Raw genomic sequence first — 14,179 nt, 5'->3', positions numbered from 1 at the left:
GTTGTATTTACTCCATGATTTCATCCCCATTCTTTCAAGAGGGCATGAATTGGACCAGAAAAGAAAATCAGTGAAGATTTTTTTGTAATCCATTGAAGAATTTACTTTCTTCCACCTACCCCAACCTTATGCTCTTTGATCTCATCTTTGTGACCATTCAACTCTCTGAAGGAGGCAGAAGACACCAGAGGGTTCATCCTTTTTCTCTGTAATAAAACAAATAAGTCCTGTGCAAATTTATATTTTTCCGTAGCTTTGTACCTCTACCTCATTGTTAGCCTTTGCATATAGAGGGCTCTCTGGCCTTCAAGTTTGTTTTAAACATAGTTTATCAGCTACTTCAAGATGGTAAATATTTATTTCAAGTGAAATGCTTTGAGAATTGAATAATAGGAGAACTGGTGATTATAATATGCTTATGTCACTTGTGTGTTTCAAGGAGATGATAAAGAATATTTGACTTGGAGATAAAGGGTTTTTTGAGAATTGGAGGCGGGGTGTTCAGTATAGGGGGATTTTTTGGGGGGATGGAATGCTTTCATTTTAGATTGCCTATTGTTACGAGCTACCAGTTAGGGAATTGTTAAACTAAGGATCTTTTTAAAAATAGTCATGATAAACTCTTAACTATAGTTGGAAAAACTTCATTTCAACATTACTGCTACTTTGGGAACCCTAAGGCAGAAGCTAGTGGAGCTACCAAACCGTTTTTGCATCAGAAATGAATAAAATCTGGATGTAATTCCATGGACACATTTTCTTGCACAAGAGTTGGTTAAGAATTGCCCATCCCTTTTGCCAGAACTCCTTCCTCTCCAAGAACGATGTTTCCTGAGGTAGCTGAGCTTTTCAAATGATTTGTTGCAGCTGAAAGTCTCACTCCTAGCCTTGTGACCTTACACCCCTTTCCTGGCTAGTTTTTTCCCAGTTCAGTCTGCTGAACTGGCTTATAAGGGGTCAAGTGTGTGCACATGGCGGGGGAAGGGGAGAATGTCTTCCTGACAGCAACAGTTATATTTGGCTTGAACTGGCAGCGTTGCCATCAGTCACACTGCAGCTGTTGGTAAGCCTTTGCTGGAAACTGAGTCAGTGGGGAGAATTGCTGCCATGGCCAGTGTGCAGTGTGGCTTGTACGTCTGTCTGCCCACGGAGGGTACAAGCAACTGCAGTGCAGAACGAGGAACCAGCAAGGAGGAGTGAGGAATCCAGGGTGGGAACTTTTTAAACCAGCTTGAGAGTGGAGCTGGGCTGGGGAACGACAGCCTCTGTGTCAAAAGAGAAAGCCATCCATGCTGACCTCCTCAGAATTACAAAGGGTGTGGATTCATAATCCACTAAAATCTGTATGAGTGCTGGCTGACATCAAAAGGGTCAGTGCTGCCTGCCTCAGTCCACAGCCTCCCAAGGTCTTCCCAGTGGCAATACCAGCACTCGGGTGGACATGCCTTGAGCTGTGTCAGGGAGCTGCTTTGCTAAAAACCATTCCTTTCTTCTCCCGCAGCAGATGAGATTTCAAGCAGAGCAGTTACTCAAGTCTCTTAGGTGGCACATGGGCTCAGGTTATGGGGGTTTTTTGTCCCATTTGACTGTTGTTTTCCCTTGGCCTAAGACAGCTGAGGGACAAGTCTTTAAGCCTCTACCTCTTGTGCCCTAGGAGTTTAGAGCCCCAGATATTTGCTCATGTGATCTGCTGGCTTTGTAGGAGGAAACGTGTGACTATGCTTCAGTGTACAGTCTGTCTGACATAGCACAACTTCGTCTTCACCGGCTGCATGAGTTAAGGTGCTAGGCTTTGTACTGACATGTACCTGTGCCTAAATCTGCATGCTGTTGCACTCACCCAATTTTTGAAAGCAAATGATTGAACCGTATGGTATTAAATCCATATGTATGAATGTACCAGCCAACAAAGCTAAGAAAAAGGTAATAAAGAGGGACCTGTTTCATTGCATGGAGCTGAACAACAGAATACAGTGAGCTCATTAAATGCCCATCATCTCTGGAGAAGAGAAGAAAAGAAAAAAGGCTTTTATTATTCTAGAAAATATGCTAACTTTACAAAGCTGAAAGAAAGCTGTGACCGAAAACTGTTGGAAGGTGAAAAAAAATTTGATGAAAAAAAGTAAGAATTATATAAGACATTCTAAGGAGTGGTCTAAAACACAACTGCAAAAACAGGCTCTAAGGCATTTGACTCAATATTGCGTCACAGCCAAAGTTTTGAAACATTAGTCTTCTGCAGTGTCAACAAATCATGCATTAAAAACCTTTAGAATCTCACAGTAGATGTCAGAAAGAAGTTGACATGAAAGAGGGATGTATTTCTATTGAAATAATGCAGAGATCTTTTTATACAGGATTGGGCTGCATAGTATTTTTATGAGGAGCCTACAAATAAGTGTAAAATTGTTGTGGTACAAATTTGCAGGTGATGGAGGTGAGGAAGATGGAGAAATCTCAACTGATTTATTCAGTTAACAGCTTGAGCACGTTCAAATAAAATGTTTTTTCTTTCTGATGTATGGCCTCACTTTTTATCCTGAACAACATAAATCCAGATCATTTGCTGGAGAATGGTAGCTTGAAAAGCCTTTTTCTTTTCTTGAGGAATAGAGTCTTACTGGACAAACAGTGTAATATGAGCACCAGCATTGACCGTGCTGGCAAAATTTGATTAAATGATTATATGTATATATCCTAAAAACCAGAATGGGGATGCCCACTCTGAGTGAAGAAATGGCAGCAATAAGGATTTCCTACTTTTGCCAATATAGTTTATCCTGCTTGGAGAACTCATTTTTGTTATACCAGCACAAGAACTCTTAAATGGTTTGTAATAAAATGCTATCTTGTAAATGTAGGATAATTCCTGTTGTAAGATGGTGAGGACATAAAAGCAGAAATATGATCTTGTTTATAAACAGCGCAGCAACGATAGGAAGAAAGAACTGATTTTTATCTTTGTATATGCTGTTAGGGAGAATGATATTGAAATGTTGTCACTAATTCTGATCTGCTCTGAAAAGGAAGTTGGAAAATTGGAGAAGGTTCAAAGTGTGTGTGTGCGCGAGAGAGAGAGAGAAAGAGAGAAGACCTGAAAATTACTCCCCCACGATCAGCGCATGAGGAATTCCCCCTGTTCACTTCGATCAAAAAGGATGACTGAGAAACTACAAAATAATGACTGAAGACTGGAGCCAGTTGCTCGAATTAGACAGTAGACCCAAATTTAAGAACTTCAACAGCTCCTTCCTGTTGTGCTGGTACAACTGTTTGAAGGATACAACGAACTGTGGAAATTATTTTTTATGAAGCCAGGTTGGCTTTCCTTTATTTTTTTTTCTTACAAGCTAAAATGAAAAATCTTTAACATGTGAAATACCTCACTCAATATAATGCACAAATACTTTAATGGTTCAAAGTTGAAGGTATTCCCTGGTTAATATAATTTACTCCAGCTTGATCCATGTGAAAGGGTACTGTGGTGGGAAAGGTGGCAAGATTTAAAGCAGTCAACAATTAAAATCATTTAAAGAACTTGGTTTTTCTTTGTTGGTGAACTTAGGTTTTGGGAGGGGAAAATAGGAGGGTGCTGGAGAAATGGAATATGCCTAGAAAGACACTGTATGCAGCCTGTCCCTGTCTCTGCTTACACTTAATGCCAATTAACACTTCTTCAGATGGACTGCTCACACCTACTGTACTATTTACTTTTGATTTATGTGGGAAAAAGTGTTTATAGCAAGGGAGATTAAAATGTGTCCTTACGTGATTTTTCTCGCATTTGCCTTTTACTTTTCACTCCAACAATGACTAATGAGTTAATTCCTTTGCTTAAAAAAAAATTCTCTCTAGCTAGTGTCTAGCCAAAGTTTTCCATACTTAGCCCTGAGCAGACAATTGTTTCAAGAATTCGAGCTGCATCAAGTAGCAGTACCTTGGAGTATTTAGCCACTGTTAATCTGGAAAGATACATCACGAGGAACTCTGCAGGGTTACCTTCTGTGTCTGTTACTACATAATATTTTTATGAATTATTTGAATGTATGCTTATTACATCTGCAGATGATGCTAAACCTGCATGCTGTAGAGGCCAAAATCAAAATTCAAAGTGATTCTGACCATCTGAAGTGTTTGAAATGAATAGAAAGAAATGCAGTGAGTATGGAGGCCTTGCTACAGGGGCATAGCCAAGAAAAACATGTAGAATAACTGGCTAGGCAACAGTTCTTCACTAAAGGAGCTAGGTTTTTAGGGGACCACAAACTAAATATAAGCCAACAATGTTGTGATGCTGAAAGAAAAATGAAGACACTCTATTAAGACAGAAATTGAGATCTCAGCTTGAATTTTATGTTTGCTGTTGGGAATATTTAAAGATTTGAGCTGAGCGGGGAAAGACTGGAAATGGAGGTGGGGGGAAGCTATTCAAGCTTCAAAAAACATGACCTGTGTTGAAAGATTGAATTATTTGTGTTATCTAAAAAGAAAAGGCTGAAAGGAGATACAGTATGCATAAAATAATGAACAATATTCATCAGGGCCCAGATTGGAGCAGAGGAGAATTCTCTGATGCATCTTCTCTGATGACTGGCCTCTGTGACATAAATTAATATTTGCAGTCTGCACCTGTAGAGAATTTTAAGAGGAAGGTGGACATACATCTTCCAGGACTAGCAGAAGGCATCTGGGTCTTTGCAGATGGACAGAAAAATGAATGAATGAACTGCATCATATTCCCCTCTTGACCTGTGTTTCTGTAGCTGTGGGAAGGACTGGGGATTTATTTTCCTTAATTTTCGTAAAAGTGTATGTGAGAATGGGATCAAATAGATTAGATTTGATCTAGGAAAGCAGGTTGAGTGCAGTTTGAGAAAATCAGTTGAGCTGAAGTGTGATTAGCTTGATTGTTTTTATAAAGTAATTAAATTTGTAGCTTTAATCAGAAAGGTGCAAATTCTTTGAAGGAGGGAGAAACAAAGGGGTGAGGACTTGTAATCTGATCAGGGAATTTGACTTTAATACAGATGAATTCAAAGGCTGGGCTTCTTATAAACAAGGTAAATTTAGATGAACAGTCTGGAGGGAGAAGTGTTACTGCTTGGTCTGGTTAAAGCAACTCAGCCTGTGGCAGCTCTGTAAGCAGAAGTTACTGGTGGCCTGCTCTGTAAGTGAGCGAACTTTGGTCCTCTCATCTTCAGAGCCTGTCAGTTGATATGAACAGCCAAGTCCACAGGAACATGAGAGGTAAACTCTATGGTGTATCGTCTGCTGCTTTTCTTGTACCTGAAGACTTGGTTATAGTGCGAGTTTGTTTTACTTGAATTCAGGAATTGTAACTGCATGAGTTCAAACCCCTGTTTGGGGAAAAAACAAACAAACAAACAAAAAACAACAAACAGAAAACCAACAAAACAAAAAGTGGTTTGCACTGATGTTGTTTTAGGCATACTAAAAGTATCAGCATTGACAAGGATGTTCTCAACAGTTTGTTTGTGCTGCTGAAAGCCACTGGTAACCAAAACTTAAAATGAACCCCTAGAGCCTAGTTTTTTCTATACTTGCAGATATTTCATTGTGTAGAGAAGTTGCAGCAGCTTGTTGCAGTTTGGATCTCTCTTGTGCTATGTTACGATATTCTCATTTGGGGATTTAAATAATGTACAGATTTTATTTTCTCCTAGTGACTTGCTCCACAAGATAATTCAATGTTATTTTAAACAATAGGTCTCTCTAAAGTGCACGTTTGCTTTTGGTCCTGCTCGGTGGAAGTAGAATTTTCTATTATTTCTTTGCCTAGGACACTGCTTAATGATCTAGGTCTCTTGGATTTTGTGCACAAATAAAATTTTGCATCTTGTCCCTCATTTGTCTCTGACTTTGTAAGCTTAGCTGTGAAGATATTTGCTGATAGTCTGTCCTTTTAAAACTGACTGTGGAATAAAGTGAGGCACCCATGGAGAACTGAGCTGTGTGGAAGGTGATGATTGCTGAGTGGACAGAAGGTTCGCAAGGCAGATCGAGAAGTGCCTCTGAAAATATTAGTCTTTGTTACCAAGCAAAACACTTATATGAGAGTGTGAAGTGATAGGAATGAAAATGAGCAAGTGCTACAGCCAAACTCAAACTTCAGGTTTCACCGGGCTGAAGTTTCTCTGGCTTTGTTCAAGCTTGGTTCTTTTTAGGAGAGGGATATGTGTTCAACTGGAAGAAAAATCTTTTCATGTTGTTTTTCTCCTAAATTAAGGCCTTCCACTGTATACTGGCGGTCTAGGATGGTGGACTTCTGGTTAGGTATTTGGTTTTCTGGTAATTTCTCATTCAGCTTTCCAGTTTGGCTATATGGTCACTTAGTTACTGAGTTAAAAATAGTCAAAACAGAGACTCTTTTAGCAGCAAGATCAGGAAAAGGTCTCATTTTAAAACAAGGCAAAGTTTACTGTGTGGCCTGGTATCGAGATTGGACTGCGTTCTGTTCCTTCTCTTAGCCTGTGTGTGCTAATGATTTCTTTAAATCCTGCTGAATGCAGGAAAAATGTGTAAGGTTCTTGTGAAAATTCAGTGGACTAATTTTTTAGTTTTGCAGGAGTTGAGCTGGAGGCATAGTCTTGTTAAGCCATTCTTCATTTGCCAAAGTTAGAAATTTTTTTTCTTACTGAAAAATCTTTTTTAAAAAACAGGTTCTTCCTTATTTAATTGTAAATGAAATATGACTAACAACGGTATTTTAGGCTAAGTGAGTATTTGCAGATTTACGATATATAGGTTGGTGCAAAAGGAATTGTGTTTTTTGCATTGTTGAAATTTGCGATTTGGTATTGGTTACATTCTTAAATGTGGTTATGTTATACATCATTTTAATGTGCTTTTCTCACTACTGTTTGGTTTATTTTTTCTTCTGAATTATTACTTGCTGCTTATTTTATAGTTATTTTAGACTATGGAAATTATGTTAGACAAAAAGCAAATTCAAGTGATTTTCTTATTCGTGTTCAAAATGGGTCATAAAGCAGCGGAGACAACTCACGACATCAACAACACGTTTGGCCCAGGAACTGCTGACAAACGTAGAGTGCAGTGGTGGGTCGAGAAGTTTCGCAAAGGAGACGAGAGCCTTGAAGATGAGGAGTTTAGTGTCCGGCCAGCGGAAGGTGACAATGACCAAGTGAGAGCAATCATCGAAGCTGATCGTCTTACAACTACAGGAGAAGTTGCCAAAGAACTTAACATTGACTGTTCTATGGTAAATGGTGCGGAGTCCAGTTGGAGGCCAGTACCTAGTGGAGTGCCTCAGGGATCAGTACTGGGGCCAATATTATTCAATATATTCATTAATGATTTAGACGAGGGAATTGAGTGTATTATCAGCAAGTCTGCTGATGACACTAAGCTGGGAGGAGTGGCTGACACGCCAGAAGGCTGTGCTGCCACACAGAGGGACCTGGACAGGCTGGAGAGTTGGGCGGGAAATAACCTGATGAAATTTAACAAGGGAAAGTGTAGAGTCCTGCATCTGGGAAGGAACAACCCCAGGTTCCAGTATAGGTTGGGAAATTACATATTAGAGAGCAGTGTAGGGGAAAGGGACCTGCGGGTCCTGGTGGACAACAGGATGACCATGAGCAAGCACTGTGCCCTTGTGGCCAGGAAGGCCAATGGCATCCTCGGGTGTATTACAAGGGGGGTGGTCAGTAGATCGAGAGAGGTCCTCCTTCCCCTCTACTCTGCCCTGGTGAGACCCCATCTGGAATATTGCGTCCAGTTCTGGGCCCCTCAGTTCCAGAAGGACAGGGAACTGCTGGAGAGGGTCCAGCGTAGGGCAACAAAGATGATTAAGGGAGTGGAGCACCTTCCTCATGAAGAAAGGCTGCGGGAGCTGGGTCTCTTTAGTTTGGAGAAGAGGAGACTGAGGGGTGACCTTATTAATGTTTATAAATATATAAAGGGTGAGTGCCACGAGGATGGAGCCAGGCTCTTCTCAGTGGCAAACAATGATAGGACAAGGGGCAATGGGATCAAGCTGGTACACAAGAGGTTCCACTTAAATTTGAGAAAGAACTTCTTCTCAGTGAGGGTGACAGAGCACTGGAACAGGCTGCCCAGGGAGGTTGTGGAGTCTCCTTCCCTGGAGGCATTCAAAGCCCGCCTGGACACATTCCTGTGCAACCTCTCCTAGGTGTTCCTGCTCCAGCAGGGGGATTGGACTGGATGATCTTTTGAGGTCCCTTCCAATCCCAAACATACTGTGATACTGTGATATGGTCGTCTGGCATTTTAAGCAAATTTGGAAGGTGAAAAAGCTCAATAAGTGGGTGCCTCATGAGCTGACCGAAAATAAAAAAATTGTTGTTTTGAAGTGTCGTCTTATTCTATGCAGCAGCGAAGAACCATTTCTTGATTGGATTGTGATGTGTGATGAAAAGTAGATTTGATACAACAACTGGTGATGATCAGCTCAGTGGCTGGACTGAGAAGAACCTCAAAAGCACTTCCCAAAGCCAAACTTGCACCAAAAGAAGGTCTGCTGCTGGTCTGATCCACTACAGCTTTCTGAATCCCAGTGAAACCATTCCATCTGAGAAGGATGCCCAGAAAATCAATGAGATGCACCAAAAACTGCAACACCTGCAGCTGGCATCAGTTAGCAGAAAGGACCTGATTGTTCTCCATGACAACACCCGACCACAGAGTGCACAACTAACGCTTAAAAACTCAAACTAATTGGGCTACAAAGTTTTGCCTCATCTGCCATATTCAGCTGACCTCTTGCCAACCAACTACCACTTTTCCAGGCATCTCAACAACTTTTTGCAGGGAAAACACTTCCACAACCAGCAGGATGCAGAAAATGCTTTCCAAGAGTTTGTCGACTCCTGAAGCACCGATTTTTATACTACAGGAATAAACAAACTTATTTCTTGTTGGCAAAAATATGTTGGTTGTAATGGTTCCTATGTAGATTAATAAAGATGTATTTGAGTCTAGTTATAATGATTTAAAATTCACGGTCTGAAATGGCAATTACTTTTGCACCAACCTAATATTTCAGCTGTTCAAAGTAGCTTAAAATCTGTACTCCTTTGGGCAGCTTTTAACAAGGAGGATAGGTATGCAGTAACAAAGTATAGATTCTCTGAAGCTGATGTTATGCTGTACGCCCATGGAGAAGGGAACCCTTATCTTTTATTTACAACGTGTAATTTGCAGATATTTCAATAGGGTGGCTGATGAAATCTGCAGTGATGGCAGCGTTTTGTTTTCAGCAGAGCAAACAATGCTTGCAGCAAGCATGTAATTGCAAAAGTTCTCTCCAAATGTAACGCCTCTTGCACTGGCCAAATGGAAGGCAAGGCCTTCACAGATACAGGGACTGCTGTATAGGGAGGGATCATGATTCCTGGTGCCAGAGTCTCTTGCAGCATCCTCTGAGAAAGTGTGGTTTTACACTGCCCCTTACTGGGGCTCTCTCATAGTGCAAGAATTGAAGGAGATCTGGATGCCCAAACATTTGCTCTGGTTTGGGTTTTTGCATTTTTTTTTTTTCCCCTGAGCTATGAGCCAAATAAAATACACTGCTCCTCTTGTGTGCCAAAATGGTTTATTTATAATATAAGTTATTTTAAACTTGATTTTAGTATTTCTTAACTTTCAGATGTTTCATTGTGTCCTTCAGGTTTCTTTGAAATCTCCTTTGTGGTGTTTGGTGATGATGGTCTCTGATACACACCCAAACTGGTGGAAGCCATGAATGAACTAGTATTTGTCTTTAATTTTTAAACTAGTAACCAACAAGTGTGACTTTGGACCACATGGACACTACACTGCCATTCATTCCAGATTAAAAGATCTGAAAAGAGTGAGGATTTTGAATTGGGGAATTCTGCCTGTTATTCCTGAGAAGTAAGATAGAGCTGAGTTCACTAGATAAACATAAAACAACCTCACTGTTCAGCTTTGTTCACTAAGAATAATCTTCTCTTCATAGTTGAGGACATTTTGTTTAGCTAAATGGGTTGCTTAGGTAGAATGGTAATTGGATGGGGAAAGCAATGCAGTGAATTTTTCAGTTTAAAGCTAAAAAGTAACCGATTTGACTCATCAGTTCTGTTGCCATGGGGTGTGCCACAAGTAGAGATCTTATTTAGGAATTACTTTTATATCGTACGGTACTGACATGGAGTTAAGGTGGTGGAGTTTTGGTATGTAATGTGAATCTCCTAGTATTCTATAGATCCTAATGAATTACCATTTTGTTGTGTAGAAGAAAGCTTTGAAGTGCAGTAGATATCTGGTGGGAATAAAAAAAAAAAAAAAAAAACCAAAATACTAACCTGGCTAGATTCCCAGCTCCCCTTGTGATGCATGGTTAAGTACCCCACTGTAGGACCTAATTACTCAGGTTAAAGGATTTGTGAAAATGTTTAAATACTTCTTGACAATCTGGCTGTATAGCCATACAGTACAAAGCTTTAAAACTGGTTATTCTTACTGGGCAAGCTCCATTATGGAGTGAAGATGGTGATGGACAGAGTGTGAGGGATTTGGGGCTGAGTTTTCTGGTGAGGAGGAGTGATCTGTGATGCTCTAGACTAGAACTTTTTTCAAGTACCTAAAACTATCCTTTTAAATGGGCATGTTTAACAGAAATGTTATTGATGTCAGTTTGTGAGGGTTCCAGCACTAAATGGGAGCATCTGAAGTTCTCTAATCCAAACTGATCTACTGCATTTCCAGAAAGATTTCCTGAATAACTCTGTCCATCTTCCTGGGTCTACCAAAAGCTTAATGTTGTTGAATGTTATAAACGTGCTTCTGCATGTGCTCTCAAAGGCCAGCATTTTGAATGTCAGAATAAGGAGAAGAAAGATTGAGATTAGTGATATTTATCAAATGAATTGTGCTCAGCAACCGTGTCTAAGAAACTATGACTTCAAAAAAGCTATGAAGTCAGAGAAAGGTTAGCTAGCCCTTGTTAATCTGAACTCTTTTATCTTGCCTAATGAAGGGAAGCAACATCATAAAGCTAATCTGCAGGCTGGAACTGTTAGTACCATTACTATTTTTTTTAAAAAAAAACAAGGTGGAATGAACGATGAAAAATAAATTAATGATAACCTGATTTTGTATCCCATGCAGGTTTTTTTCAAGTTGTGGAAGTAGCAGGGCATTTGGTCGCTAACTAACCTGAAACTTGTGCTTCACCTTGGAAAGATCTGCAGTGGGAAGCATTCACCTTCACATACCCTACAGCTCTTTGCATCAGAAGAAAGGAACTTCATTTGCAAGAGTGATTTAATATGATGATGTAATGTTGATAACGCTGAAGGTCTCCTGAGAATAACTTATTTTCTAAGAGGCTTCTCCCTCCCCCCTTTTTTTTTCCTAATAATTGCTTCTCTCATAAACTACAAGCAAGATGCCTGCCAAGACACCCATCTACTTGAAAGCTGCTAACAATAAGAAAGGGAAGAAATTCAAACTAAGGGATATCTTGTCTCCTGATATGATCAGTCCACCACTTGGAGATTTTCGTCATACCATACACATTGGAAAAGAGGGACAACATGATGTTTTTGGAGACATCTCCTTTTTGCAGGGCAACTATGAGCTATTGCCTGGAAATGGAGAAGCCAGAGTTAGCCAGTCTGGTGGCCACAATGAATTCCTAAGGGCAAACAGCACTTCTGAATCCATGTTTACAGAAACTCCATCACCAGTGCTCAAAAATGCTATTTCCCTTCCTGCCATTGGGGGTTCTCAAGCCCTTACATTGCCCTTATTGTCACCAGTGACATTTAATTCAAAGCAAGAATCCATCAGATCATCAAGAAATCCTAGGCTTAGCTGTGAGCCCGTAATAGAAGAAAAATTGCAGGAGAAAAGTAAACAGATAGAGGATGGAGAAACATACAAAGATGACATATGGGAGCAAAACAGTGGTTCTTCGCATTTTACTAATGGTAGAGACAGCCACTCATCCAGCTTTTCTGAACGATGCACTGATTGGCAAACAGTTGATCTATTTGATGACAGTCGACTTCCATGTGAACTAACCAAGACAAAGACTAAGTCAGAAGAATCCCTTTCAGATCTTACAGGCTCTCTTCTATCACTACAGCTTGACTTGGGACCTTCACTTTTGGATGAGGTCCTTAATGTAATGGACAAGAACAAATCTTAGAACTGGTACTCCCTTGCTTCTTTATAAGTGATTCATTTAAACAAAAACAAACAAGTAGTTCAAAAGTAGAGACACTTAAAAATCAGCTGTATTTACAGTTGTTTGACGGGTTTTCTAAAAATATTCTTAAAATACTATTTTTTTACCTATTGTTTTTCATGATTTTTATTACACTAAATTCTCACAGCAGGAAGGTAAATTTTAATAACAGTTTTCAGCAAGTACAAATGTTTTTAAGTACCAGTATTAATGATCAGAAACTTAAAAAACAGAGTTTGAGGATGATACTCATTGTGACATTTGGTTAGTTCACTTCTATGGGCTTCTGAATATACGAGATTCTCTAAACGTCAGAAAGGAGACTGATATTAATTATTCACTTTTATAAATTATTGTTACATCACTTTACATGTAGGCCTCTTTCTAGAACCTTGGGTTTGATAGTGTTTTTCTTAATTTTCCGTAGTACTGTTCTGTTACACCTTCACTGTAACTACTTTCTCGGTCTTATACTACCACTCTGTATTCAGATGTGAACAATTTGAAGGCTTTTTCAGCTTGAACACCTGGCCCAGAGTCTCAGCCTCTTTAAATGAATATGCACAAATTTACACAAGCTGAGGCTTGGGCCTGACGTTGTATATGAAATGATATGTTGTAAACACGTGACACATGCAAGATATTATGGTTAAATTATTTTAAAAGTTGAAATATTTTTTTGTGTGCATATTGGCTTTTTACTGCAGAGCCTACACATACAATATCTCATCAAAATAGTCGCTTGGCATTATCAGTGCTCTTCTGAAAATTGTATATTTGTGTGTTTGAAAAGAAATATGTATTGATAATACTTGCCTTTTTTTTTTTTCTTCATTTATTGCTACACATGCTTAAACTTGCAACCGGTTATTTGAATTTTTGAGGAAGGCACTGGTTATTCACAATGCTTGTGATGTGTGCTGCAACAGCCAATGTTTTGGGAAATGTGGATCCTTTAATACAATACCTACATGAATTGCATAGATATCTTGTGCAATACAATAAAAAGAAACTTTAAATTGCTATGTCTTTGTGATTCAGTACCTAACCTCACCAAAACATGAAGTTTTGTTTTCTGCTGTAATGAAACAGACTGCAGTAGAGTTGCAGAAATACAGGACCAAGGGGTAGATCAATTCTACTATCGTAATTCAGTTGACTTCTCCAATTCAGTTTAAGTCCAAGCAAGTAGGACACTGTGGGATATACACTGATTTTAAGTAGTTGGAGACAAGGAAGTAACACTTTGGTTCTAGTGAAGTTAATGGCAAAGTTCCAGCACCTTTCACTGAAGTCTTTAGGTAAGATCCTGACACAGTTTGTAGACTGTTCTTCATTAGATAATTACATTTATCTGTATCTTTGTATCAGAACATATAAGTCATGGATTATTTAATATGTGTTACATTTACCCTTAACATTTCTAGGGAGTCAATGCCAACTAATTCCATTCCTTCAGAGTGTGTAAGGAATGTAGTCATTACCCCTGTTTCTGGTTAAGCACTTATATTATTTTGCATTAATGAGATATGCAGCTACAATCTCCCATATTATTCCTATAAATGAACAACAGAGATGTAGAATGGCCAAGAACTGTGTTTATTTTTAAAAGAATGCTTAATTGCCTTTGACTTCATATTCTGTGTGTATAAGCCTGAATCAAATTTCCAGTGCATTCATGATCCAAGAAAAATGGTGGTTCTGTCACCTGAAAGCAGGTTCAAGGCTCTACTTGGCCACATGTTTCTTATGGGACCTGGGGATTTAGAACCCAATGAGAATTTAGGCCAAAACTTTTTCTGGAAAAATCTGTCAGTCATTAGCATAAGGGAAGTTTGCGTGAAATAGGGAATTAGGTATTTTCTGTGTAGACAAGCTTCAAATACCACGATTAGAACATTAAAGTATTTGCTGAATGAAAAGTCATAATCTTGCAGGCCTTTTCAAGTCAGTATTCTC

The 14,179-nt window shown here is 39.3% G+C and overlaps 1 protein-coding gene and 1 pseudogene across 3 annotated transcripts in view; both read left to right on the top strand.

The window, feature by feature from the left end:
• The window catches only part of CDC42EP3 (CDC42 effector protein 3), a 28,712-nt gene extending 15,469 nt beyond the window's left edge, over nucleotides 1–13,243 (top strand). For all 3 annotated transcript variants that reach the window (XM_065835913.2, XM_065835912.2, XM_071806177.1), the window contains exon 2: nucleotides 11,137–13,243. In XM_065835913.2, coding sequence (XP_065691985.1) covers nucleotides 11,417–12,181 — 765 coding nt within the window. In that variant the 5' untranslated portion in view covers nucleotides 11,137–11,416 and the 3' untranslated portion in view covers nucleotides 12,182–13,243. The remainder of the gene's footprint in view (nucleotides 1–11,136) is intronic.
• Nucleotides 6,941–8,964, top strand: LOC136099383 (histone-lysine N-methyltransferase SETMAR-like; annotated as a pseudogene).
• Nucleotides 13,244–14,179: the final 936 nt, after the last annotated feature.

The sequence above is a fragment of the Patagioenas fasciata genome, chromosome 3 (genome assembly GCF_037038585.1).
Source record: "Patagioenas fasciata isolate bPatFas1 chromosome 3, bPatFas1.hap1, whole genome shotgun sequence".
In the NCBI taxonomy this organism is placed as follows: Eukaryota; Metazoa; Chordata; class Aves; order Columbiformes; family Columbidae; genus Patagioenas; species Patagioenas fasciata.
The sequence above is the reverse complement of the archived record's forward strand: the minus strand, read 5'-3'. Positions and strand labels throughout refer to the sequence as shown.